A 25505-nucleotide genomic window follows, 5' to 3' on the forward strand; every position below is an offset into this window, starting at 1 on the left:
GTCTATTTCTGTAGACACTTTGAGCCAGCCAGATTCAGCAACCTAAGTGGATTGTGTTACGCCAATCAGGGGCACTCCTATCATTGGGATCTTGCCCAGTTTAGGCCTCTTTTTCTGTAGTTGGTGCCTTGTTTGATAAGAATGGTGTTCTTGTCCCTTTATGTGCATTGAACTATTACTGACTGAGAAGGTCTCAGACCCCCTCATTTTGAGATCATCTGGAGAGTAGGTATATTTGACAGGGGATAATGAAGCAGAATGGGAGCATTTTAAAGAGTATCTCTCCATAATCTTCCATTAAAACCAGAAAGTGGAGACAAGAATGAATATAGGTAATTGTTAAACAACAGCATGGCCACTTGCTGTACGGAAAGGGTACCAAAAACAAATACTGCTGTGTAGGAAGGGAGAAAAGACATGTTCAGGAGGGAAGCTCCTTCAGCTTACAGAAGTATTGTGTATGTTATAATGCTGTCACTTTTTTATCCGAATTTTAATCCTAACTTGGAGTATCAACTGTATTTTTCTTATTTGAGAGATTATAATAAGATTTGAAAAATACTCTTTCATAACAGTTCCTATTTGGCAAAATACATCTGTGGTGATTGTAAGTTATTTTTTTCCAAATTTTAGTCGTTCTAAATATCTGTGCCTATAAAAATGAAAATTTTAATTAAATAAATTTTTACACCTGAAGAAAACAGAAATTATAATTATGAATACTCCAAATAAAAAGATTCAGTAATTTTGTGTATGAGATGGAGCTTATTTTGAGAGGCTTTCCTATTGCGTATTAAATTTAGTATGCATATTAAATTATGTAGGTTTGTAAAGTGTGCAAATGCAGATTAAGAACTTGTCAATCACTACTTTTTTATTCCAAGTTTCACAAGAAGTTTGTATAAAGAAAAAGATGAAGCAGACATTCTAAACATTTTTTCAGTTGCTTCTGGCCATTTATATGAACGCTTTTTAAGGTAGGTATGTTTTTTATCAAATGCTTTGAAAAGTGGTTCAAAAAGAATTTCAAAAGTTCAGAAGAATAAAAGTGTACAGTGAAAAGAATCCCACCTGTTTCCTTATTACCCAGTTTCCTTCCAACAGGAAACCAGTATTATTTTTGTAACTTGCCAAGGATGTATATAGATAAGCATATATATCTTCTTCATTTTTTAACTTGTTTTTACTTAAGTAGTAACCAAGTATATGTTGTTCTGCACCTTGCTTTTTTCTTTTTTTTAACCTAAGATTATGAGAGAAGTATATCTTTAAAATGTAGTCGAATTTCATGAGTTTAATTGATTTGGAATACCAGTGTTCTTTAAGGCTAGGAAATGAACATATTTTATGACAAAATAATATGTGAGAAAAAATATATACAGTAAATTTCCCTTTTATTTTATAAGAAGGAGGAGGGGGAATAAGAAGAGAACTAAATTCCAAACCTTAGGGCTGTTGTTTTTAACTTTTCATATAGAAGGATATCAGAGAATTCCTCAAAAATATTTGAAGATGTGATATTCAAGTATATGTCTATAGGTGGTATTTTAGATACATCTGTCTCTTTTCCAGTCAGAGGTCTAGCGTAGCAAAACAAGGGACCTATCCCATGAATTTACTAGTATAGATCATTCAGTTCTTCCATTTCTGTATATTTGATGTTAATGACAAAGTAATAGAGTAGAGATTAGAATGTAATCAACTAAACAAGAGTATTTCAGAGTCAAGTGGAACAAACAAAAAGCAATGAATTTATTCTGTATAGTGTGTGTGCATGTGTGTGTGTGTGTGTGTGTGTGTGTGTGTGTATATATATATATACACACATACATACATACACCTCCTTACACATTACATACTTGATAAGTAACCATAATTTGTGAAGGTGCTTCAGTCTATTTCCCCATAATTCATAGTGAAAAATTAATGCCTTTAAATAATTATTGCATATATATATATATATATATAATAATTAAAAAGCCTTAGGAAAAGCAGGGTGAACTCCTATTAATATTAACTTACTGGGTTAAATGTTCCTCTATACAGAATTATGATGCTTTCTGTTTTACGTAACACCAAAACACCTGTGAAATTCTGGTTTCTAAAAAATTATCTCTCACCAACATTTAAAGTAAGTACATTAACCTTTTTATTATAGAGTGGTTCAATGTTTAAAAGTAAATTCTTTATGTCATTGTAAGTTCACAACATTTTCAGAATGAGCCTTTTGAAATTACTGTTTCTGATTTTAAAGTTTTGGTATTCATTGTTTTATCTGGCTTAAGAAAAATGTTATGCTGTTTTTATTTAGAGAAGTGTTTAGGAGGACAGAAGGAGATGGTTTATTTTTAAGTAAACTCAAAATCAGAAGGATTAGTGGTTTTTCATGATAATATAATTAAACTTGGCAGTGAAAGATATGTACAGATTGTTAATAAAAAGAATTAGATTCTGTCATAATTTTACAAAGATAGACTAGAACAGTAGTATCCAGAGAACATGAAAACCGTACCATAGGAAGTAGTTCGATAGTCCCAGGAATAATAAGGCTCTTTGATCTTTCTGAGGCGCGGTGACTGCTGTGGTAGTGGTTTGGGGACTATATTCAGAAGTGTGAGGCATTTTATCCTGAGAAGTTTTCAGGGGGCCAACAGCTGCTCCCCTGTACTCAGCCTCACACTCTTGCTACAAAGTATACCCTGTTTCTCCCTATTCTCACTGCGGACTAATCAGATTTCATGCAAGTTAGGGTCTCATTCAGTAGCAGTTCAAAGGAGTTCTCTTTTTCTAAACCAAAACCAGCGGTAAAAGCAGAAATAAAAATAGCCAGCCATGTTGTTATTCCTTAATTTTGCCAGGCACATTGCTGAGTGATTTACCTACATTATTTGTTCTTCATAAAGTTCTATTCACGGAAAACCAAGACTCAGAAATTACATAACCAGCCTGCACAATGGGGAGGTATCCAAGCTCACCTTAAGTTCAGTGATTAACTAGAAGAACTCACAGAAATAAGGAACACCATTATCGGGGTGCCTGGCCCGCTTGGTCGGTTAAGCTGCCAGCTTCAGCTCAGGTCATGATCTCATGGTTCGTGGGTTCGAGCCCCGTGTCAGGCTCTGCACTGACAGTGTGGAGCCTGCTTAGGATTCTCTCTCTCTCCTTCTGTCTCTGCCCTTCCCCCACTTTTGCGCACTCTCTCTCGGGATAGATGAATAAATTAAAAAAAAAGAAAGAAAAGAGGGACACCTGGGTGGCTCAGTCAGTTGAACATCCAACTTCGGCTCAGGTCATGATCTCATGGTTCATGGGTTCGAGCCCCACGTTGGGCTCTGTGCTGACAGCTGAGAGCCTGGAGCCTGCTTCTGATTCTGTGTCTCCCTCCCTCTCCCTCTCTCTCTCTCTCTCTCTCTCTCTCTCTGCCCCTCCCCAACTTGCTCTCTCTCAAAAATAAACTTAAAAAAAAGAAAGAAAGAAACACCATTATGCTCACAGTTACAGTTTACAGCAAAGCAGTGCAGGTTAAAATAAGCAAGGCAAAGAGACGTGTAGGGCAGACCAGACCCAGAGCTTCCAGTTGTCCTCTCCCAGTGGGTTTGGCAGCAGCGTTTATTTCTCCCAGCAAAAACGTGACAATACACATGGAATATTGCCAACCAGGGAAGCTCACTCAGACTGTGGTGTCCACAGTTCTTACTGGGGGTTGGCCACATAGACCCACTTGACTGCCACAGTGTTACCTTTGCCTCCAGCCCCTCGAGAGGTTCAGCTGATACGTTGTGGCTCACAGTCCCAGCGGTAAGTTGCATTGTTGGCGTAGACTATTTGGTGTTGACTGAGGCAGGACAGTGGAAGGCATAGAGGTTACCTACCGGGAGCCTGGTACAAAGGGTCTAACCTTTCTCTGAGCAAGCTTTGTCCTTTAAAGCAGAGTCCTGAGATCAAACAGCTAATTCAGCAGATAGCTGAGATCTGATCCCAGGCGTGCTGCCCTCACAGCCTGGTGCTTAACCCTCACGTAACAGCATCTTCCGCAACCACCAAGAGTGCCGCCTCCTGCATGCATTTAGCAGTAGATAAAACCGAAAAAGAACCCATTCATATAAACAACAAGTCCTACTAGTTTGTCAGCAAGTTTTTGATGTTATCCTACTAGGCAAATACTGCATAAGGGGATTGGTTAATTTTACATAAACTGAGATAATACAATTGTAAGATTCTCTCAGCAGGAAATATACCATTCAGTAGAAATATAGTGCTGTGTCTGCATAAAGGTCTTGTTCTCCCACGTGGCCAAAAGTAATACCATATCTGAAATAATATTTTCCTTCTTTTTGGAATTTTGTTCCTTTCCCTTAAAATGTTTCTTTTTGAAGCTTTTCATGTACAATGTGTACAAATCGTAAGTGTGCAGCTTTGATGAATTTTTACAAAGATAAAACACCTGTGTAACCAGCAATTAGATATAGAAATAGAAATTACTAGTACCCTAGATCCTTTCCTTCCAATTTTCAAAATGTACCTCCTCTCTTCCTTCAAACATTTAATGAATTCTGCCTGCGTAGGGAATAATCCTTTCCTGACCACACAGTCTGAAGTTACAGTACCTTCTGATTTTTCACTCTGCTTCCCTTCCTTTCTTATTTTTTCCTAGCGCTGTCTTCTATAGATAACTTACTGATTTCATTTAATCCACTCACCACCTCTAAAATGTAAGCATCATGAGGGCCACAATTTGTATCTGTTTTGTTCACATCTGTATCCCTAGGACCTAAAATAGTGCCTGGCACATAGGGCATGCTCAGTAAGGGTGGAGCCCGGTGCAGGGCTGGAGCTCATGATCCTGAGATCAAGAGTCCAACATTTAACTGACTGAGCCACCCAGGCAGCAGCCCTCAGTGAAAATTTTAATACATATTTGCTGAATTAGAAAGTTTTTCTAATTTTTCCTAATACATATTTTTAAATTTTGAAATCAAAACAGTGATTCTCAACGACTGGTCTAGCCATAATTACAGCATTATAATTCATAAATAAAAACCAATGCTTATGCTAAGGAATATAATTTAAATCTACGTTGTTCTTACAAAAGCAAGGAGAAAATTTAAGTATATACCTAGCAGCTAGCTACAAATGAGAACTGAGCAGGAAAAAGCAAATTCTCTGTGTGCTAACCTGTCTTTCCCCACCCCTTTACCATTCTCCCTCTCACGTGGGGCTCTTGAACCAAACTTAACCAACAGTGTATTTCATTAACTGCTCTGGTTTAAATTTTTTTTTTCAACATTTATTTATTTTTGGGACACAGAGAGAGATAGAGCATGAACGGGGGAGGGGCAGAGAGAGAGGGAGACACAGAATCGGAAACAGGCTCCAGGCTCTGAGCCATCAGCCCAGACCCTGACGCGGGGCTCAAACTCACAGACCGCGAGATCGTGACCTGGCTGAAGTCAGACGCTTAACCGACTGCGCCACTCAGGCGCCCCAACTGCTCTGGTTTAAACAGAATAAGATACTTTAAGTCTCTAAGACCCTGAATCAAATATCAGACATTCACACCCACAATGACTACCCTGTGTTTTTAATCCTTGAATTAGGTAGTCATAAATCTCAGACATGAAACTCATGTGGAGAACCTAATTCATCAATTTACAACTCATTTTGTGGTTTTTTGCACCCCTCTTCATGTTGTAGCTGTCTGACCAGCCAGTATGTTGACATAAACATAAACTGTTTGCTGTGTCGATGTTCCAAGATCCAAATGCTTTTCCTTTATAGTCAGGCTTTCTCAAGTCAAACAGTAGTGATAAAAACCAGGGGAACATTGATCTTAGTTGATAAGCTTGCTAGTTAATATGGTGTACCTATTTTTTAATGTCATTAGATCGTATAGTTTTATGTATACTTATATTTTGATATTTGTCAGCATTTTCCTATTCCTCATTAACAGGTATAAGTTGTAGAAGTAGTTTACACTTTTTTACCAATTAGTTTGTAATAATTTATGGTAAACTCTTTCCAATGTTAAATTGCTCTCTAAACATATGAACATATTCTTTGATTCGTGTGTGTGTGTGTGCGCATTTTTAGGAGGTGATTCCTCACATGGCTGAGGAATATGGGTTCCAGTACGAGCTAGTGCAGTATCAGTGGCCCCGCTGGCTTCACCAGCAGACGGAAAAACAGAGGATTATTTGGGGTTACAAAATTCTTTTCCTCGATGTCCTTTTTCCCCTAGCGGTGGACAAAATCATTTTTGTTGATGCTGACCAGGTAATAAGATTAACTGTTGCTTTCAGTAATACTTAAACTATGTTTGCACTTCTGAGTACAGGGACTCAATTCATGTTGCTGGTGCTCATTATTGTCTTTGTTGCCCTGCTGCATAAATGTGTAAGACGTGAATGTGATATGTAAGGAAAGTATCTTTAAAAAAAAACAACAGAATTCCAGGGGAAAATCAAGTGTATCACAAGAAGTACCATTTATTATTTGGACATTGCAGTTTTCTCTCTGAAGTGGTAGTTTTTTTGATTTTGGTAATTAAAAATAAGTACTGAAATTAGTCATGATAAAAGTAGTTGTGTGAGTTCCTATGAATATATGAGCTGTTTGCTTAAAAGGAGCTATGCTTCTTGCTGAAAAAGTTGGCGATTACAGACAGCTCTGCTCTCTTGCTTGTACCTCCCACAGCATTCTTGGGCCTTTAGCCAATAGCCAAAACCTCATCATCCTTACACTTGGGGGAAAATTGTCCCAAATTTATCCCCCAAAAACCCATTCTGGTACCTAGCTTTCAAAACTTACATATCCAAAAATTATGACTTTTCCCCTTCCCTCCTTGCATTGCATGCCTTTGTAATCACTAATGGGAAAAATATTTGCAAAATACACAGAATCTTTAAGAAGAACAGTAAATAATAATATTATATAAATTAAGTACACAAGTTAGTATTTATATTTAGGACAAAAGTGTATTTTCAAATCCTCTATTAGAGTTTACTTGTATTGTTAACTCTGTTGTTGTTTTTGTGTTAGTTTCCAAGTTGACAAATATGAATCATTATCCTTAAAAATGAAGAAAACAGGAAAATGTGGATAATGAGCTAAGCATTTCAAAACATATTGTCTAACATAAAACATATTTCTCCTACCTTCCCCCAGCTTACACAGTGGCATTTTCCAGCAGGCTAGAGTCTATTAAAAACTGGAACACGCTAATGTTATTTCATTAAAGCCATTGAGGATAATTAAGAGGTTTTTCTTCATCATTCAGACTAATATTGGCCAATATAAAATACTGGAGATTTATCATAAAAATGATTTTGAATTATTAATCCATACCTTGATAAACTAAGAGGGATGAACTTGTGAAATATTTAATTTCTTCCCAAAATGCATATTGTTTAAGAAATCTTGATTAAGATGACATGACAGACTATTCTTATTAATAAGACCACTGTCCTATAGACTAGGCATATGCATTTTAGGTTTCTCTTCATCTGTACGAACAAGAGAAAAGGGAACTTCATAAACTCCCTACTGCTTGAAAGAGCTGTGAGCAGGGAGCCTGGGTGGCTCAGTCAGTTAAGCGTCCAACTTCAGCTCGGGTCATGATCTCATGGTTCGTGAGTTCGAGCCCTGTGTTGGGACTCTGTGCTGACAGCTCACACCTGGAGCCTGCTTCAGATTCTGTGTCTCCCTTGTTCTCTGCCTCTCCCCCCTCACACTCTGTCTGTCTCTCAAAATAATGAACGTTGAAAAACAATTTTTAAGAAAGAACTGTGAGGAAAACACAGTTCTGTTTCTACAGTCAGGTGACAATTTGAGATTCACGTTAAAAAGGCTTATTATAATAGCATAATGTTATATTATTGTATAGGCTTCATCAGAGAAACTGTTTTAATTATTTAGATTGTAAGACATGACCTAAAAGAACTCCGAGATTTTGATCTGGATGGAGCGCCCTACGGGTATACCCCATTTTGTGATAGCCGCACTGAAATGGATGGGTATCGTTTCTGGAAAAAGGGATATTGGGCATCACATCTTTTAAGAAGGAAATACCATATCAGGTAAGAAAATCCATACTCTTACTTTTTAGTAACCAAATAACTTACTGGATCTCAATACTCTGTTTTCTTAGAAATCAGACAATTATGACAACCAATTGGTGTTTGCTATGTGCTAATCACTCTTACAAGACTTTACATATATATATTTTTAAACATAGATTCATCTCTTTTTAATATTTATTTGTCTGTTTGTTTGTTTGTTTTGGGAGAGAGGAACAGCACAAGTAGGGGAGGGGCAAGTAGAAGAGGGAGAGAGAGAATCCTAAGCAAGCTCTGTGCCGTCAGTGCAGAGCCCAGCGCGGGGCTCAATCCCACGAACTGTGAGATCGTGACCAGAGTTGATATCAAGAGTCAGACGCTTAACCAACTGAGCTACCCAGGCACCCCAAGACTTTACCTGGATCAACTCATAAAATTTCTGTGACAACCTTTTGAGATACTGTTATCATCCCCATGTAATAGATGTTTCAGAGGGATGAAGCACTCATGTAACTTGCCCTGGCTTACACTGTTAGTGCGTAACTGAGCCAGGAGTTCAACCAAGTAATGGAACTCAGGGGAGAGGCTCCTGACCACAACAGAAGACTTAAACTGGCTTGTCATATAACAAAATGAACATGCTGTCTTCAAATATGTTGTTTTGTAGAGCCATGAGTTCCATGGTATCTTGGAAAAACCTGTGGTGACTCTAAGAGGATATGGATCCTAACAGTATTATAACAAACTTCAAACCCTTGGAAACAGTTTTAGAATTGGGAGAAAATTTAGGAAAGGACTTGTTATTAGACCCAGGGATATCTGAAGTCAATCCCATTACTGTAAATAGTCACTGGGGGAAAGTAAAAATACGTGAACAACATGAGCCACCAAAGACTGTTCACCTTTGCAGTGCCTTGTATGTAGTGGATCTCAAGCAGTTCAGGAGAATTGCAGCCGGTGACAGGCTCCGGGGCCAGTACCAAGCTCTCAGTCAAGATCCAAACAGTCTGTCAAACCTAGATCAGGTAAGTAGAACGCTCTTAGACTCATTTGCAGTGCATAGATCCAGACTGCTCCAATTCCCTGCTTGTAAACTTTAAAACCTTATATTTTCAGCCTCTCCCTCCCTTTCCATTTTGGAAGACAGTTTGGGGTTTTCTTAAAATTTAAACTTAAACCTACCATATGACCAGTTATTCTCTTTGAAGGGAAATGAAAGCATATGTCTACACAAATACTTGTGCATGAATAGTAGCAGCTTTGTTTGTCAAATCCAAATCCCACAACAATCTTGTATTCATTATCTGTTGCTACCTAATGACTTACCTGAAAACCTAGCCACTTACAGTAACTGTGGGTCAGGAATCTGGGTCTGACATTGCTGGGCATTCTGCTGCAGTCTCTCACAACGCTGAAGTCTTTGTGGACCCAGGGGTTGCCATCTAATCTGAAGACTTGACTGGGTCGGTCACTCACATGATTGTGGGCATGATTCAGGGCTTTGTCACCTGTGAGGCTCATTTGCCATTTAAACTTCCTTTAACACAGGCACCAGCAGTCTTTACTTAGAAAGCCCCGAGCATGCAGAAATGTGAGAATTCTGCTGGAGCATTGTTTCCTAACAGGGACACGAAAGGTCACCTCCAAATCTGGAGAGCACAGCGATGGCAGCCATAAACAGCAAGAGCAGGCACGGTGTGGGTGATCGGTCGCCTTGTTTCAGGACAGGCAGAGGCATTGAGGCTGTCCGCTTGGGGCAGTGAAGAGCGGTGGGTTTCTGGGCTTCCCGCTCCATTCCTGACACGAGGGGTGAAGTCCAGGGCAGCTGTGGGCATAGTTCTAGGGCATGGATTCATCATGACACAAGATGGTTGAGTCAGATTAAATGTTTACTAGCTTAAAAATAGATATTTTAGGGGCACCTGGGTGGCTCAGTTGGTTCAGCATCTGACTTTGGCTCCAGTCATAATCTCACGGTGTGGGTTTGAGCCCCATGTCAGGCTCTGTGCTTCTCTCCCTTTCTCCCTCTCTCCCTCGCTCTCTCTCTCTCTCTCTCTCTCGCTCTCTCTCTCTCTCGCTCTCTCTCTCTCTCTGCCCCTCCTCCTCGTGCGTGCGCACACTCTCTCTCTCAAAAATAAACGTTACAATTTTTTTCAAATAGATATTTTAGATCTGCATATGATTCTTCAGACCCGTTTTTAATTTAACTGACCTCATCAACCTCATTCCCTCTGACTCTAATTTCTATACCTCTGTGTTTAAATCATTTTTCTTCTATAGGATCTTCCCAATAATATGATTTACCAAGTGGCCATTAAGTCTCTTCCTCAAGACTGGCTGTGGTGTGAAACCTGGTGTGACGATGAATCCAAACAGAGAGCCAAAACAATCGATCTGGTGAGTGCGTGTGTGTTGTCATTTGTGTATAAGCAGATGTGAAAATGTTCGAATAGAAGTATCTTCTCTTTTACAAATGGAATGGCACACATGTGGCACACTGCTGCTTAGTCTATTTGCTCTATTTACTTAGGTTGGCCAAGTACAGGGCTGTCTCTGGGGGCCCCCAAGGTCACCCCCAAGTTTGCCGAATCACAAGAGGACTCACAGGATTCAGACTATCATCATACTCATTGCTATGCTTTATTCCAGTGGGTACAGGGCAAAAGGGAAAGGATGTATGGGGCAAAGTCCAGAGAAAACCAGATGCCAGCTTCCAAGAGCCCTCTCCCCATGCAGCCTCACAGGGCAAGCTTAATCCCTGAAGCTATAAGGAATTTCACAGCACATGTGAAGTGTTGTCTACCAGGGAAGCTGATTAGGAACCCAGTAGCCAGGATTCTTATTGAGGGCTGGTCCCATAAGCACGCCCCTGCCTGTCACATACCAGGCACTTGACACTTTAAAAGCTTATAATTCGCAACATCCAGAAGGAAAGCACGTGTTTGGCATAAACTATGTGGTTGGCACAGGTTAGGCATGGTGAGCCATTCTTATCAGGAATGGTGGGAACACTCCTGAAACCCAAGTGCCCAGATGCCAGCCGAGGCCCCTCCTTGCAAGCAGGCCTTTCCGAGGATAGCGATCTCAGGCTTGCTGGGTTCCTCTTTAATGCACAGCGGCATCTGAGAGAAAGACCATGAGCTGCTGAAATGTTCCTGGATTAACTATCATCTTAATACACAATCAGTTTGGTTCTCTTGCCAATATTTTTCCCAAATGTGTCTACTTGAATTATCCTATACATGTCTGGGTTTTTTTCCTTCCTTTTGAGAAAAATTTTTAACTTTTAGTTTTAAGCAGTTTATGCTCTATTTCTCCTAGACATGAAATATTTCAAGCTAATGTATTGTCTAGCTATCTTGAACTTACATTCCAGTACTATAGTGTCTTTAATAGTTATATCGTCATTCTTTTTCTGACCGTATTGTTTTTATGTGCTAATTTGAGTTTAAGATAATTATTTATAAGATCTTCCATTAAAAAATAAACTATCCAAATATTAGCATTCATGCAGTTTTGAACATAAGACAGGACAATAAAATCTAGGGACATTTTTCTAGGTACGTGTAGAAACGTATAGGAAAGTGGTAGCACGCCAACTTGTCAGATTGCAGTCAAAGGTGATAGAAAGTAGCAGAAACGAGGTGGCATTGTTAAGAAGAAAGCAAGGGAATTTTCTAAAGAGAGACCAAGAACCTTACTGAACATAACTCATAAGATGTTAAGGTTGTGCTGTGACCTATAAGGTTGTGACTCATACATTAGTGACATAAGGTCTCCTTGGGATCTCCAACACTTAGGTTAACATGAGTTAACTATAACAAACCCCAGATTTCAGTGGTGTCACACTCACCTAAGTCCAGATCTAAGTGGGTGTTGTCAGTGAGTACCTTCCCTGTCCATCATGGGACCAGCCTCCATCCATCTTGTGGCTCCTTCATCCTCTGAGGTGCTGTCATCATCTGTAGCCATCAGAAGCTGATCTGTCCAGTATGGCAGCCACTTGCCACATGTGGCCATTGAGCACTTAAAAATATTGCTGATCTGGGGTGCCTGGGTGGCTCAGTCGGTTAAGTGTCCAACTTCGGCTCAGGTCATGATCTCGTGGTTCATGAGTTCAAGCCCCGCGTCGGGCTCTGTGCTGACAGTTCGGAGCCTGGAGCCTCTTTCGGATTCTGTGTCTCCCTCTCTCTCTGACCCTCCCCTCATTCATGCTCTGTCTCTCATCTGTCTCAAAAATAAATAAACGCTAGAAAGAAAAAATTGTTTTTAAATATTGCTGATCTGAATTGAGATGTGCTGTAAAGTATAAAATACACACTAGATTTTGAAGACTCAGCACAATAAAAAGAATATAAAAATGTAAATAATATTTATATTTATTACATATTGACTGATGGTGTTTTTGATATATTTATATGTTTATTTCACCTGTTCCATTTATACTTTTATATGTGGCTACAAGAAAATTTAAAATTCCATCATATTTCTGTTGGGTAGTGTTGATCTGGAGGGGAGAAAAAGAGTATGAGGAATGCTTCCTGACTCCTAAAAGCTGCGGCCCCTTGGTGGATTGGTTGTGGGGCCACATTTAGATGTAAGGGGAGCTAAGAAATGTCATTCCCAGATGGGCAGCTGCTACTTAGTGATAGGTCTACAGAGAAAAAAGATGGCATAAATTTTCGTGGACAGATAGCCATCCCTCCCACAGAAACACTTAAAAATGAGAGAACATGCTAATTTGGGCCAATTTCTTGGGGAAAAAAGTTAAGGGAATGCAGACAAACCCCAAGGAAATGGCCTAATGAAGAGGAAAAAGCATGATTAATGGCATCAAAGGTGAGGATGAGAGCATTTATGAATATCATGGTACCATCTCGGCTCTGTTTCAGTCAACCTGGGCATTATTGACATTTGAGACCATGTAATTCATAATTGTGGGGGGCTGTCCTGGGCCCTAGAGCACGTTTAGCAGCATCTCTGGCTTTACCCACTAGATGGCAGTAGTGCCCCACCACCCCCCAGTCATGACACCCAAAAATGTGTCCAGACCTTGCCAAAGCTCCCCTGGGGGGCATGACAACCCATGTAAGCACCACCAATATAGATTGTAGGGGGGGGATTGTAAGACAGAAAACTAAGGGAAACACAGTATTTTAGCAGTTTCTGACAGGATTAAAATGGAAATAGTTCCATTATCTTTACTTTATAGAACATAATGCCTGTAAGGTTAATTTCTGCAGAGAAAATCTCCTTTTCCCACTTACTTCAGGAATATATTACTATAGGAAAAAATCCACAATGGAATGAAGTGAAAATATTTGATGAGGAAGGGATTAAGACAACAGGCTCGGGGCGCCTGGGTGGCTCAGTTGGTTGAGCGTCCGACTTCGGCTCAGGTCATGATCTCGCAGTTTGTGAGTTTGAGCCCCGCATCGGGCTCTGTGCTGACAGCTGGGAGCCTGGAACCTGCTTCGGATTCTGTGTCTCCCTCTCTCTCTGCCCCTCCCCTGCTCACGCTCTGTCTCTCCCTTTCTCCCAAAAATAAATAAACATAAAAAAACAAAAAAGACAATAGGCTCATGGCTCGTACATAACCAGTAGCTCTCCCATAAGGAATTAGGGAGAAAGCAAGTTGCGGCAACTACAAGACGTCGCATGAAAGTGAGCTCAAGACGTGTTCTCTATTAATGTCTTGTAAAGAGCAAATGGGATGCTTCTGGAACTTTGTGACATTTGTCCTCCTCCCATAGTCCTTCATGTCTTGGTCAATGGCATCTCCATTCTTCATGTCGCTCAAGCCCCACACTCTGGGGTCATCTTTGACCTCTCTCCTCACACCTCACATCCAGCACATTAGCATCTTGTCAGCTGTACCGTCACATACATCCAGAATCAGATCCTTTTCCTGTTCACTTTGCCTTTTGACCTCTTAATTTCCCAAGAAACCCCATAATAGGACCAACTGCTTGCTGAGTCGTTTACATCGGTCAGATATCAGTGGAAGCATAGAGATTATCTTATTTCAGCTTCCTCCCTTGTGATGAAGCTAAGATCTCCCCCCCCCCCCCCCCCCGCCACACACACACAGTTAACTGAAATGTATGGGTCTTACTACCAGTAAGCAAAGAGTTGGAACCATGAGGACTGAGGATCTGTACCCATCATTATTCCACTGTATCTAGTTAATATGTTTAGACATGAGATTTATAAATGAGACTAGTTAATATGTTTAGACATGAGATTTATAAACTCCTGTGAATTTCACCCTATCAGTATTTTGACACATGAGTTCCAGTTAACTGATTTTTAATATCGCCACAGTTGCTAATTAGAACAGAAGCATATAAAGGGGAGGGAATGCTTTTGCTAAACAAACTCAAGGAATTTCTAAAGGCTAACAATATTTGTCTGTGGAAAACACAAGTATATAAACCAGATTTTAGTCCAAAGAAAGATAAGAGAATACTTATTAATATAGTCTACTATGTTCTTTTACAAAATAATCATGTAATTAGATCTTTTGCCAAAACATTTTGGAGAAGTGTTTGACAGACTCCTTGTTAACCATAAGAATGTTTTTAAACAATTTTTGTTTAAATTTCTGATTGAGGTATTTGCATTAAATACTTACTGCTTACATAAACTATCATTTGTCATTTCGCTTGATCCCTTCCCTATTAAACTATGTACTTTTATTTGTTAGCGATTTAAATATTTAGTACTTAGGGCTCTGCTTTTTATAAAATTCATTTTGTATGCTGTAGTGACATAGTAATGTTCTCAAGTATTTCCTTTTTTCCTGGACAATGATCTGTTCATCCTCTATCCCTCCCTCCCTCCCTCCTACCCTTCCTTCCTTAAATGAAGCATAATTAACATACAAGGAAAGTCATTTTTCATTAACCAAATTTTATTTAAACTTTTAGTGCAATAATCCCAAAACAAAAGAACCTAAGCTAAAAGCTGCTGCCAGGATTGTCCCAGAATGGGTGGAGTATGACACTGAGATACGACAACTGTTAGAACACCTAGAAAACAAGAAGAAAAATGCAAGTAAGTCATCATTCTATGGTGGTGTCTGAATCATGTGTTGCCTGAAGTGAAATTAAAATAGATTACAAACTCATTTCTTGGTGAATTTAGTAAATGATCAGGTCAGAATTTCTTTCAGAAAATTTGTGACATTATTAAGAACTTCATTTTATGTGGACTTAAACTCACAAATTTAAAACATGGATAGAGAATCGATTCCCCCATGGATGTAATTTCAGTTCATATCACCACATAAATGGGTGCCAAAGCATTAGCCTTCTGACACAAGAGGTAGAAAATAAAAGTAGAAAACATGCTTGTCTTTAGGATTACACCAAATGTCCTAAATATGAAAATCCAAGCCCTAAAGTTTAGTGAAAGACTTATATGGAACCTAGAAATATTACCTCCTATCTCCCGAATTAATCCCATGTGGAATATGGATTTCCCATGTGTTCCTGGTTCTAGTAGCCTCCTCAGGGCTGGAGGGTGACTTGGACTAGATTTGCTTCCATTTCTAAGATTAAAATGTGGTTACCTAGGCATTTCATCACTCTACATAAACCTTCAACAAGTAAGTGTTGAATATTCTGTTAAAGCTGCTGTAAACTTCTTGATTGCCTCCTAATTCTCTTTCCTCATTAGTGCCTAGTTCTCTCAATTTTTCTTTACTCTTTTTTAAAAATAGCACTGAGCTCCAGTGTTAGAGACTTTCAAACAGGTTGTATTAATCCTCAACAGTAATTCTTCCCAGTGGTTCAGAATAATATTCTTATTTCCCTCAGCTTTATTTTTTTTAGAAGCTGAAATGTTAAATATAAACATACAAATGTTATACATAAGGGCGCCTGGGTGGCTCAGTTGGTTGAGTGTCTGACTCTTGATTTCAGGTCATGATCTCACAGTTTGTGGGTTGAAGCCCTGCATCAGTCTCAGTGCTGGCAGTGTGGAGCCTGCTTGGGATATTCTCTCTCTCTCTCTCCCTCTCTCTCTCTCTCTCACTCTCTCTCTCTCTCCCACTCTCACTCTCTGCCCTTCCCCCACTCATTCACTTGCGCAAGCACATGCGTGTGCACCCTTGCACTCTTTCTCAAAATAAATAAACTTAAAAAAATATTATATATAAACTTTCTCACATAAGCATGAAATTGTGTTTCATCTTTTTGTATTCTTTAACAAAACCAATGCAGTTATTTTCTGAGAGGTTGAGTATTTAAAACACATCCATGTTTTGTTAATGAATTTATTTTTCTACTGTTTATTTATTTTGAGAGAGAAAGGGCATAGGGGAGGGGCTGAGAGAAAGAGAGAGACAGAGAGAGAGAGAACCCCAAGCCCAGTGGGGGACCCCATCTCACGCACTGTGAGATCATGACCTGAGCTGAAATCAAGAGTCAGATGCTTAACCAACTGAGCCACCCAGGTGCCCCTATTTTTAATTAATAACTTAAATAATTTGAAGACACCATTTCAATTCAGAAGAAGATTCTGTAAGTGGTGTGATACAACTGTTTTAAAAGGGAGTTGAAGAAGGCAGAAAACAGGGGAGAAAGGGGTGGGGAAAAGAAGACAGAAAAGAAATTTTACACAATTACCTCAAAATTTTTTAATGCACAGGACATACGGATGAAATGTTTCTCTTCCCAAATTGGAGAGAGTTAAAGGATTAATAATAGCCAGAGTTAGTGAAGTTACTGACAAGTGAGCACTCATATGCTCATACATACAGCAGCTGTATAAATTAAGGAAATTTTACAATGTGTATAAAAACTAAAATATGTGTGTCAGGTTTACATTTAAAAAGAGAAGTGAGGGGCATCTGGGTGGCTTCGTCGGTTAAGCATCTGACTCCTGATTTCAGCTCAGGTCATGATCTCACAGTTGGCGAGTTTGAGCCCCGCATTGGGCTGTGTGCTGACGGTGTGGAGCCTGCTTGGGATTCTCTCTCTCCCTCTCTCTCTGCCCCTCCTCTACTCATGTGCGCGCACGCACTCTCTTTCTAATAAATAAATAAATAAATAAATAAGAGAAATATGTACACATGTTATGCCATTGTTTTTAATAATGAGATAGAAATAATTGATCCATTAATAGAAGATTGATTATATAAATGTCAATACATACAAAGAAATATTGTAGTCTTTCAAGAGAATTGAGATAAATGTATTTTGTGGATAGCATATTTTAAGTTAAAAATATAGTAATATTTGTAACTGGCCCCATCTTAAATAAAAATGGCATGTTTGTATACATACCTATGAATGTGTAAAAATAAGTTTTACAAAAGATTTTTGGATTTTTTACTTAATTTTGAATTACAAATGTAAGTCTGTTATAAACATGAAAACAACATGGAAGTACTATATATAGAAAGAATAAAATTGGAAGACCTCTTTTACTCAAACACAAAGAGGCAATCATTTTTAAGGCTATAGTAGGCCTTGTTTTATAACTTTTGCATTTCTCTTATTATAAGCTGTATTAGTTTTCTGGGGGTGCTCTAACACAGTACCACAAAGTAGCTGACTCAAACAGAAGAAATTTTTTGTCTCACTGTTCTAGAAGCTTGAAGTCCAAGATCAAAGTGTCTTTAGAGTTGGTTCCTTCCTGAGGGCAGTGAGGGAGGATCTGTCCCAGGCCTTCTCTTGACTTGTAGGTAGCCACTTTCTCGCTGCGTCTCTTCACATTGTCTTCTCTCTGTATACGTCTCTGTGCAGATTTCCTCATCCTACAAGGACACTAGTCATGTTGGATTAGGGTCTACCCTGATGATGTCATTTTAACTGTATTACTTCTGTAAAGACTATCTCCAAATAAGGTCACATTCTGGAGTCCTGCAGGTTAGGGTTCCAACATATGAATTTTGGAGAAACACAGTTCAACCTGTAACATGAATGGAGTTGAGAATCTGGTCATATGTTTCAGGGACATTTGTAATTCTGTTTTTCAACTGCTTATTTTTATCCTTTGCTCATTTTTTCTAGAGGATTATTGTCCAATACTGGAAAAAAGTTGATGGTCTTTATTTCAGAGATTTGTATTGCCACCTTTATCATACACTAAATTCCTGCATTATTTCTGTCTCATTTGGCACATTTTTTATCCTGTTCCATTTATCTCTGTCTATACATGTGCCTATTATATACTTTTTTAATTAGAAGATTTATAGCATGTTTTATTACTGAGTAGGGCTCATCTCCCCTCATTACTATTTTGTTGTTGTTTTCCTGGTATTCTTGTGTATTTTTCCATATAAGCTTTAGAATCATCTAGTTCCAGAAATTTTTCGGTTTTTCTTTTTTGGTGGGGGGTAGAGAAGAGGATGGAGGGAAGATTATATTAAATTTATTACTTAAGTTAGGGAGTATTGACGTGTTTGTGAAAACTGTTCTTTGCACCTAAGAACATGTTGTATCTTTATGTTCAGTTTCAGTTTTATGTTTGTCAAGAATCATAACATTTTAATCATATAGGTCTTACCCATATCTTTTTCAAGCTTGTCCCTAGGTATTTCATCTTTTTGTTATTATTATAAATGGGATTTTCTCTTACAGTGTATCTTACTGGTATTTGCTTGTGATAGATTATTGTTTTCAGCTTATGAATCTTTATGATCATACTGAATCCCCCTATTATTTATAGTAATATTTCAGCTGGTTCTTTTGAATTTTTTCCCCTAGGATTACATACATCTTACCTGCAAACAAAAATGGTTTTTCCTCTAATCGTTATACCTCACATTGCTTTTTCTTTGGTTGATATATCTAATATGATGTTAAATATTAGCTTCTTTTTCTCACTTTGTTTGGCCAACCTTCTCTGTTTCCCTGTTAAGATAATGGCTTTGGACTAAAAAATTTATGTTGAGGAAATATCCATTGATTCCTGTTCTAATAAGTGTTTTTATCAAGAATGGGTTGCATTTTATCAACCGCATCCTCAACAAAAATAGAAGCAACTGCCTGGTTTTTATATTTGATTTATTAATATAATAGACAATATTAATAGATTTACTAATATTGAAATTTCCTGTGTTCCAGAAACAAACAGCTTGGTCATGACCTATTATTCTTTATTTTTCCTTTTTTTAAATTAAGATATTATAGCTATAATATTCATTTCAAGCATGTAACATTCATTATTTGTATGTATATATTGTGAAATTATAGATACTTATAAAATTTGTTTTCCTTGTGATAAGAACTTTTAAGGTCTCTTAGCAACTTTCAGTATACCATAGAGTGTTGTTAACTATAATCACCATGCTGTGCATTACATCCCTATTACTTATTTTATAACTAGAAGTTTGTACCTTTTGACCCCTCACCTATTTTATCCATCCCTCAACCTCACTCTGACAACCACTAATCTATTCTGTGTGTGTGTGAGCTCAGTATTGTTTTATTTTAGATTCCTTATATAAGTGAGATCATACAGTATTTGTCTTTCTCTGACTTATTCATTTAGCATAATGCCCTCAAGGTCCATTCATGTTGTACAAAGGGTAGGATTTCCTTCTTTTTGTGTAATGTTCTGAGGAACTGCCATATGTTTTCCATCGTGGCTGCAGCAGTTTACATTCCCATCAACAGTGCACAAGGGTTCCCTTTTCCTCCACATCCTTGCTAACTCTTGTTATTGTCTTTTTGGTAATTGCCATTCTACAGGTACATGATGATAACTATGGTTTTGATTTTCATTTCCCTATGATTAGTGATTTTGACCTATTTATCTTTTTTGGGAAAATGTCTCTTCAGAGCCTCTGTCCATTTTCTTAATTGGATTGTTTAGATTTTTGCTCTTGAGTTGTATGAGTTCTTTATATATTTTGGATATTACCCCCTAATCAGATACATAGTTTCTTTCATCTGCAGAAGCTTTTTAGTTTCATGTAGTCCCATTTGTTTACTTTTGCTTTTATTATCTTTACTTTTGATGACAAATTCAAAAAATTATTGCCAACACTGATATCAAGATGCTTACTGCCTATGTTTTTGTCTGGGAGGTTTATAATTTCAGGTCTTACATTTGAGTCTTTAATCCATTTTGAGTGAATCTTTGTGTTTGGTGTAAGAATGGGGCAAAGTTTCATTCTGTTGCATGTGGCTGTCCAGATTTCCCAACACTATTTATTGAAGAAATTGTACTTTCCCCATTGCCTATTCTTGGCTTCTTTGTCATAAGTGCCCATCATTCTGTTTCAGTGATCTGTGTATCTGTTTTTATGGCTATGTCAAACTGTTTTGGTTACTGTAGCTTTGTGATATAGTTTTCTTGGTTTTGTTTGTTTGTTTTGTTTTTTTGGAGAGGGAGAAAGAATCTTCCCACAAAGGGCAGAGAGAAGTGGGGCTCACCCAAAGCAGTGTTCATGTTCACTGAAGCAGAGTTTGTGCTCACCTGAAATGGGGCTCGAGCTCACCCAAAGCAAGCCTCCAACTTACGAACCATGATATCATGACCTGAGCAGAAGTCAGATGCTTAATGACTGAGCCACCCAGGCACTCCTGTGATACAGTTTTAAATCAGGGACCCTGATGCCTCCAGCTTCATCATTTCTCTATGTTACTTTGGCTATTTGGTGTCTTTTGTGGTTCTTCATAAGTTTTAAAGTTGCTTGTTCTATTTCTGTGAGAAATGATATTGGAATTTTGATAGGGATTGCATTGAACCTATAGGTTGCTTAGGATAGTATGGACATTTTAACAATATTAATTCTTCCAGTCCGTGAGCATGGAATATCTTTCTGTTTATTTGTGTCTTCATCAATGTCTTAGAGTTTTCAGGGTATAGGTCTTTCACCTCCTTGGTTAAATTTATCCCTAGTATTTTATTCTTTTTGATACAATTGTAAATAGATTATTTTCTTAATTTTCCTTTCTTATAGTTTGGTATCAGTGTATAAAAACAGAACAGATTTCTGTATATTGATTTTATGTCCTGCCACTTTACTGAACTCATTTATAGTTTTAACAGTTTTTTTGGTGGTCTTTAGGGTTTCTTCTATATAATATCATGTTATCTTCAAATACTGACAGTTTATGTCTATTCAGCTTGGATGCATTTTCTTTTCTTGCCTAATTGCTATGGCTGGTACTTCTAATAGTATATTGAATAAAAGGGGCAAGGGTAGGCATTCTTGTTCATGATCTGAGAGGAAAAGTTTTCAACTTTTTGCCGTTGAATATAATGTTTGTTTTCTGTGGACTTGTCATATATGGTCTTTATTACATTGAGGTACAGTCCCTCTATACCCACTTAGTTGTGAGTTTTTGTCATAAATGGATGTTGAGTTTTTTCAAATGCTTTTTCTGCATCCATTGAGATGATTTTTATCCTTCATATTGTTGATGTATATCATGTTGATTGATTTGTGGATATTGAGCCATCCTTGCATCTCTGGAATAAATCCCACTTGATCTTGGTGTGTGATCTTTTTAATGTATTGTTGAATTCAGTTTGCTAATATTTTGAGGATTTTTGCATTTTTATTTATCAGGAATAATGGCCTGTAATTTTCTTTCCTTATAAAGTACACTTTTCTGGTTTTGGAATCCAGTTAATGCTGATCTTATAAAATGAGTTCGGGTGTGTCCTTCTTTGTCTGTTGTTTGGAAAAGTTAAGAAGGATTGGTATTATTCCTTAAATGTTTGGTAGAATTCACCAGTGAAGCCTTTTGGTCCTGGACTTTTGTTTCTCAGGAGGTTTTGATTACTGATTCAGTCTCAGGTTTGTTAAGGTATTCTATTTCTTCATGAGACAGTATATTCATGGTAAGTTGTATGTTTTTAGGGATTTATTCATGTCTTCTAGATTGTCCCTGGGTTTTTTTTTTGTTTGTTTTTTTTTGGTGTATAATTGTTCATAGTAGTCTCTTAGGATCCTTTGTATTTCTGTGGTTATATTTTCTATTACCTAGTTTTTTTCTCTGTTCAGGGAAATTTTTTTTACTTTATCTATTGATTATTTTTGAAGGGGGCAATCACATCTTAATTAATGTCTTCCCTAGGCTCATTATTATTATTCCCTTTACATTTTGTCTCAGGTGAAATTTGGTGAAGAAGAAACATAGTCTACCATCTCAAATTGTGGAATAGGACGCACTTACATTGTACTTTAATTCATTTCTGCCTGAAAATATCCTGAATTCTCAGTGTTTTAAAATCAGTTAGTATGTGACAACTCAGTAATACAAAAGAAACCATTTTGGTCTCTGATAGTCTTCACTGATCCTCGCATTTGTATCAGCTAAATCAGTATTTGACTGCTCTCTCTTCCCATCACAGAAGGAGACCATATATGGCTTCTGCTCTTTGTTGTTCCATTACATTAGTGATAGGCTATTTGTGCATAGTAAGTGATAAATACGTATTTTTCAAGGCTTCAAATTGCCAGACAGTGTGCTAGGCTTTAGAGATAACAGAGATAACAAAGATATGGTCCTTGTCCTCATAGACTCATGAAAGCTCCCTTCTAGGTGGTAAAATGTAAGTACTTATGATACAGTAATGTACAAACAACTAATAATGAAGCAAAAAGGTACTAACCAAACAAAAGGATCCTCAGCCAGCACCTATGATTTGGGTGACATTTGAGCTCATTTGATATTTAAGATTTCAATCACTAAATAAACTTTCCTCCTCTACAGTTTTGACACATGATGAACTCTAGCACTGGCTTATGAAAGACGACGAAAGTATTTCAAGAAATCTGCCACCTGCTGGGGAAGTGTGGAACTACTGCCAAGGCTTTTGGAAATTTCATTAAAGATTAGTGACATATTCTTCAATTTAAATAATATTTAAAAATACATGCAGTTATTGTATTGAATAAGTTTAAGTTATATAAAAAATGGCCATTGAGTATTTAAAACTAGATTATTTCTTTTTCCTTATTGCTTAAGACCCTGGGTTTTCACCCATTAAAGTGATATTTTGCCAGATAGCCCAGTAGAAGAACATACCTGACTAGCTGGTTCTCAGGGGGATTTATCAAACCATCTGTGTCTGTGTATTCCAGCTTGTTGTGCACCCATATTTGCTTATTCTCAAAGTGCATTTAAAATGAAAGAAAGCTGTTTTGTGTTTTTTTCCTCTAAGAAAAAAGGATTTGTGGTTACCCCTGAATAATAAAAAAATTAAGCCCATTTATAACTTATTTTTAAATGAAAGTTGTGTGGTACTGTAATCATTTATCTTAAACAGTATGATGTTTTCATCCTATGCTGCATTTGTAGTTTCTTAATGTTTCTAGTTTTTATTTCACAAAATTATATTCATGGACTTACTGAGCTTTGTATGCCTTCAAAATAAGTATAAAAAAAGAAGTATAAAAGTAGTCACTTCAATGGAAACTAAGTTAAGAATATGAAGTTTGTTTTCCTGCCGTGTATTAATAATAGATGAATAGGAATAGTAAATGTTCAAAAACTATCCAGCTATTCTAAATCGGATCTCAGTAATGGAAGAGACTTCAGTGTCATGTGAATCCCATCCCCTGAAGAAGCTGATTCAGTGGGGCTGAGCTGAGAATGGGAAATCATGATTGCTTAAGGAGATCACCACACTCCTGATGAGTGTGGTGTGGGAAATGTTTAATAGAGGGGCTTCCCAGCCACCATGGCAGTCCCACCTAGTGGAGCCTCAAGCCCCCTGGACCCTTGCAAGGCAATAGGGAGCTGTCTGCTTCAGGAGGCAGGCTGGTCCATCTGAGCTCTGCAGTGAGCCAGAACGGTCCACTGGTGGTTTCTCCTGCTTCTTGAGCTCTACTGAACAAGTCTAGCCCTTCTCTATTCAGCAGCATAGCCCATAGAGTATTTGAAAATAGCCTCCCTGTTCCCAGCTGCTTCATTCATTTCTAATTAGAAGTCACAAGGGCTCTCCCTCTCCTGCTCACCCCGCCTCTGTTACTTGTTCTTGTCTGTGATAAAATGGAGTGTGGCCTGCCCTGATGGAACTAGATTATTCTAGATGGTTTGGTAAAGCTTATAGATAAGAGACTCTATAATCTGCTCAAGTGAGTTAGATGCTCCAACCCAGCTAACCTGAGGTCTGCAGTGGTTTTCGGGACAGAATCCCCAAATGACTGTAAGATGGTACCTACACTTCTTTCACTGTCAGTCTCTGTTTTCACTTGTCTAAGAATTTTGTGGGGAGAAGGATCGGGTAGGTAAAGGCACTAGTTCCCATGTCTATCACTAACTGCCATCTCCCATATGCTAGATTCTATATTTCATGCAGTATAAGCTGAAATTACAGACTAATACAAAGTCCTGATGCTCCCCTCCTAGTTTGTATCTTGTGATTTGAAGGGCACAGTGTACAAGTCTCATTTCAGGTGAGTGATAGCTTGCATTTAAAAATCTCAATTTAAGGGGTGCCTGGCTGGCTCAGTCAGTAGAGCATGAGACTCTTGATCTCCGGGTCATGAGTTCATGCCCCACATTGGGCATGAACCCTACTTAAAAGAGTAATTTTTTTTTTTTTTTTTTTTTTGGGAGGGCGAGAACTTGAGCAGGGGAGGGGCAGAGGGAAAGGGAGAGAGAGAATCCTAAACAGGCTCCACGTCCAGCACAGAGCCTGATGCAGGGCTCAATCTCATGACCATGAGATCATGACCTGAGCTGAAATCAAGAGTTGAATGCTTAACTGAGTCACCCAGGTGCCCCAAGAATAAATAAATTTTTTTAATTAAAAAATATAAAATAAAAATCCAGATTTCTAAACAGATACTTCTTTACGGGGCGATTCTTTGATAAAATGGCTCATCTTTACGCTAAGTGCTTATAGACTGCTGTGTCATACAAAAATCTACACCCCCCCCCCCCTCAGGGACACAGTGTGGGAACTGACCTTCAGGTCTGACTTGAGCATGTGGGCAGCTCTTCCAGAGAAAGCCACCAGCCCCATTGAGCTGGAAATGCTGAAATGTAGCCCAGGCCAGGGGCTTTAGTGTACGTTCTGGATCCTGAATTCAGGTGCAGGCCCTGTATCACACTTTAACAAAAATCAAATCCTAGAAGAAAAGGAACTATCTGTGAAGTTATAATCCACTTCTCTTTCCCCCTCCTTTAAGAAAACTGTCTGAACGGTTTATCCAAGAATTGGCAGATTTTGAGCTTATCCTGTAAAAACCTGTACATTTTAGGCATACAGTAAACCCAGAATATGAGACTGAGACTGAAGGCAACTCGGTGTTCGCACCACTAAGAAGCTCCAGCGCAAAAGGTTAGATTTTGGAAGTGCCCATCCTTTGGTCACTTTGTCAAGTTCAGAGGACAACGGAGCTTCTAGAGAGAATAGAATACTTCCAGAAAGCACCATACGCCATCTCAGCCTTGGAGCTAACAAATAAAATCAGGCTTTTCTTTCATAGGAAACATGTAGTTCGACACAAGGTGGAGGGCGTGGGGGGGTTGC

The 25505-nt window shown here is 38.3% G+C and overlaps 1 protein-coding gene across 1 annotated transcript in view; it reads left to right on the forward strand.

The window, feature by feature from the left end:
* The window catches only part of UGGT2 (UDP-glucose glycoprotein glucosyltransferase 2), a 204828-nt gene extending 181519 nt beyond the window's left edge, over window positions 1-23309 (forward strand). The window contains exons 32-39 of the mRNA XM_040487223.1: window positions 885-977; window positions 2047-2131; window positions 6091-6273; window positions 7915-8075; window positions 8965-9079; window positions 10335-10451; window positions 14984-15110; window positions 22736-23309. Of these exons, the coding sequence (XP_040343157.1) occupies window positions 885-977; window positions 2047-2131; window positions 6091-6273; window positions 7915-8075; window positions 8965-9079; window positions 10335-10451; window positions 14984-15110; window positions 22736-22758 (904 nt within the window). The 3' untranslated portion in view covers window positions 22759-23309. The remainder of the gene's footprint in view (window positions 1-884; window positions 978-2046; window positions 2132-6090; window positions 6274-7914; window positions 8076-8964; window positions 9080-10334; window positions 10452-14983; window positions 15111-22735) is intronic.
* Window positions 23310-25505: the final 2196 nt, after the last annotated feature.

This window comes from Herpailurus yagouaroundi, unplaced genomic scaffold (assembly GCF_014898765.1).
Source record: "Herpailurus yagouaroundi ecotype Mexico unplaced genomic scaffold, PumYag 164, whole genome shotgun sequence".
Taxonomy (NCBI): Eukaryota; Metazoa; Chordata; class Mammalia; order Carnivora; family Felidae; genus Herpailurus; species Herpailurus yagouaroundi.